This window comes from Haplochromis burtoni, unplaced genomic scaffold, assembly GCF_018398535.1.
Source record: "Haplochromis burtoni strain Fernald_Lab_line unplaced genomic scaffold, NCSU_Asbu1 Contig_281, whole genome shotgun sequence".
Taxonomy (NCBI): domain Eukaryota; kingdom Metazoa; phylum Chordata; class Actinopteri; order Cichliformes; family Cichlidae; genus Haplochromis; species Haplochromis burtoni.
Genome location: NW_024582642.1, coordinates 556622 through 558373, shown reverse-complemented (window position 1 = coordinate 558373; position 1752 = coordinate 556622). Strand labels below are relative to the sequence as shown.

Genomic DNA, 1752 nt, shown 5'->3' with positions numbered 1-1752 from the left:
AGAGGCTATTTTGCTTTCAAATTAGAGTTATGGTTACCACCAATGATGACTAAAGGTTCTTTACATTAAAAAAAAATAAAAATTCATTTATTACATTTTACAGGATACTTTATTGTACCTAGGTGAAGAGTGTCGTAGACATCTCCTTCTTTTCGGTCCTCTGAGATGAACCTTCTTCCCTCTGAAAAAATGTTTTTAAAAACAACTTTATGGTTTATTTACATAACTAAATAAATAGATAAATGGTGACAGTAAATGTTTATCGTCACCCTGTTCCTATTATGTCAGTAGCTAGATACATACGGGTGCCCTTGAGGTACAGCATAGCCTGCGGGGTCCAGTTTCTTCGCTGGAATGAGCCCTTTATAGAAGAAATAGTATTTGAAGCTCAAAGCTGGAGATATTTTTATGACTTTAGAATACTGTCAGAATATGAATAATTGTTTTGGTAATCTTGTGACAAAGCAGTTCAACAGGGGAAAAAAAAAATTAAATCAAACCAGCCGTACCTTTGGCGTGCTCCGTGACTGGGAGATAAATGTTGCCAGTAATAAAAGTGTGAGTACATACGCTATTGTGACAGTCTTCAAACCCTGTCGGCAAAAAAGAAATGATCAAATCATGATGTCATCAGCATCCTTCATCTTCCTCACAGACCGACTCACTCAGATATGTGCCTTTATATTCACTTGAAGAAATCTTTTAATAATTAACTCAGTAACTGTGAAGCCTCGGTGAAAAACGTGTATATGCAATATATCTGTGAATACAAAGAAAAAAGTGAACTTTTAGTGAGGACATCTCCAAAATTACTTTGATATTGCTGATTGATTCATCTTTTAGAAAGTGAGATATTAAAATGTTTGCTTAAAATAACATTTTCCTAAATGACATTTTCAAGAAAGAATGCATTTCACTTTTTTGAAGATGCAAAAAGTCCAGATATTTAAAAAATTTTTTCCAATGAAACCTGTTTTAAAAGAAAAATAAATAAATAAATTCCTTCCACCAAAATACTGCAAACGTTTCATGCCTTCCACCTACCTTCATGGTATCACAGGTCCTGTAAGCCTGGCGCCTGCAGAGACAATGAGAGAGTAGAAGGTTCAGGGTAGCTGCTGGTGGTGTTTCCTCTGCCTCTACTTATATCCTCTGTGAACCTTCTGTGCTCTGTCAAGATGCTGCCAGCAATAGGTCATGAAAGTTTGATGGAAAGGGGGCGGTTAGGAGAGTGAATGAATTGTGCCACTAATCGATCCAGTTCCTTTCACAGACAGCTGAAGTCTGTTGTAAAATACCTGTGAATTGAATCAAGCTTCTCTAAACACTTCCTGCTCCCCAGGGTGGTTTTTCAAAATTAGTCGGAGCTGCGGGCCATTAATATGAAATGTGGAGCACCCTGGATGTTCATAACAACAGCAATATTCTCCTCTGTGGTAATTTTTAATGTTTGCACCTTGCTTACTAGAGGAGTATACGGACAGATGTGAGTTCATTTAATGAATCAAAAGGCAACATATCCACTAATAAAAGGAACAGTCCACAGCCTACAGGAGTGAATGAGTGATGTTCACTGTCAGTAATAGACAGTGTTGGGTAAGTTACTTTAAAATAGTAACTTAGTTACATTACTAGTTACTTCGATCAAAAGTAACTCAGTTACTTCAAGTTACTCGTTACTTTCAGAGTAACTAGTTACTAGGGAAAGTAACTTTGGTTTTACTCAGAATTCTCTTGTTAATGTGTTGCTTC

At 36.5% G+C, this 1752-nt stretch overlaps 1 protein-coding gene across 2 annotated transcripts in view; it reads right to left on the bottom strand.

The window, feature by feature from the left end:
* spx (spexin hormone) overlaps positions 1 to 1504 on the bottom strand; it is a 2799-nt gene extending 1295 nt beyond the window's left edge. For both annotated transcript variants that reach the window (XM_005940594.2, XM_005940593.2), the window contains exons 1-4: positions 1045 to 1504; positions 510 to 593; positions 304 to 361; positions 119 to 181 (exon numbers count right to left, since the gene is read on the bottom strand). In XM_005940594.2, the coding sequence (XP_005940656.1) occupies positions 119 to 181; positions 304 to 361; positions 510 to 593; positions 1045 to 1050 (211 nt within the window). In that variant the 5' untranslated portion in view covers positions 1051 to 1504. The remainder of the gene's footprint in view (positions 1 to 118; positions 182 to 303; positions 362 to 509; positions 594 to 1044) is intronic.
* Positions 1505 to 1752: the final 248 nt, after the last annotated feature.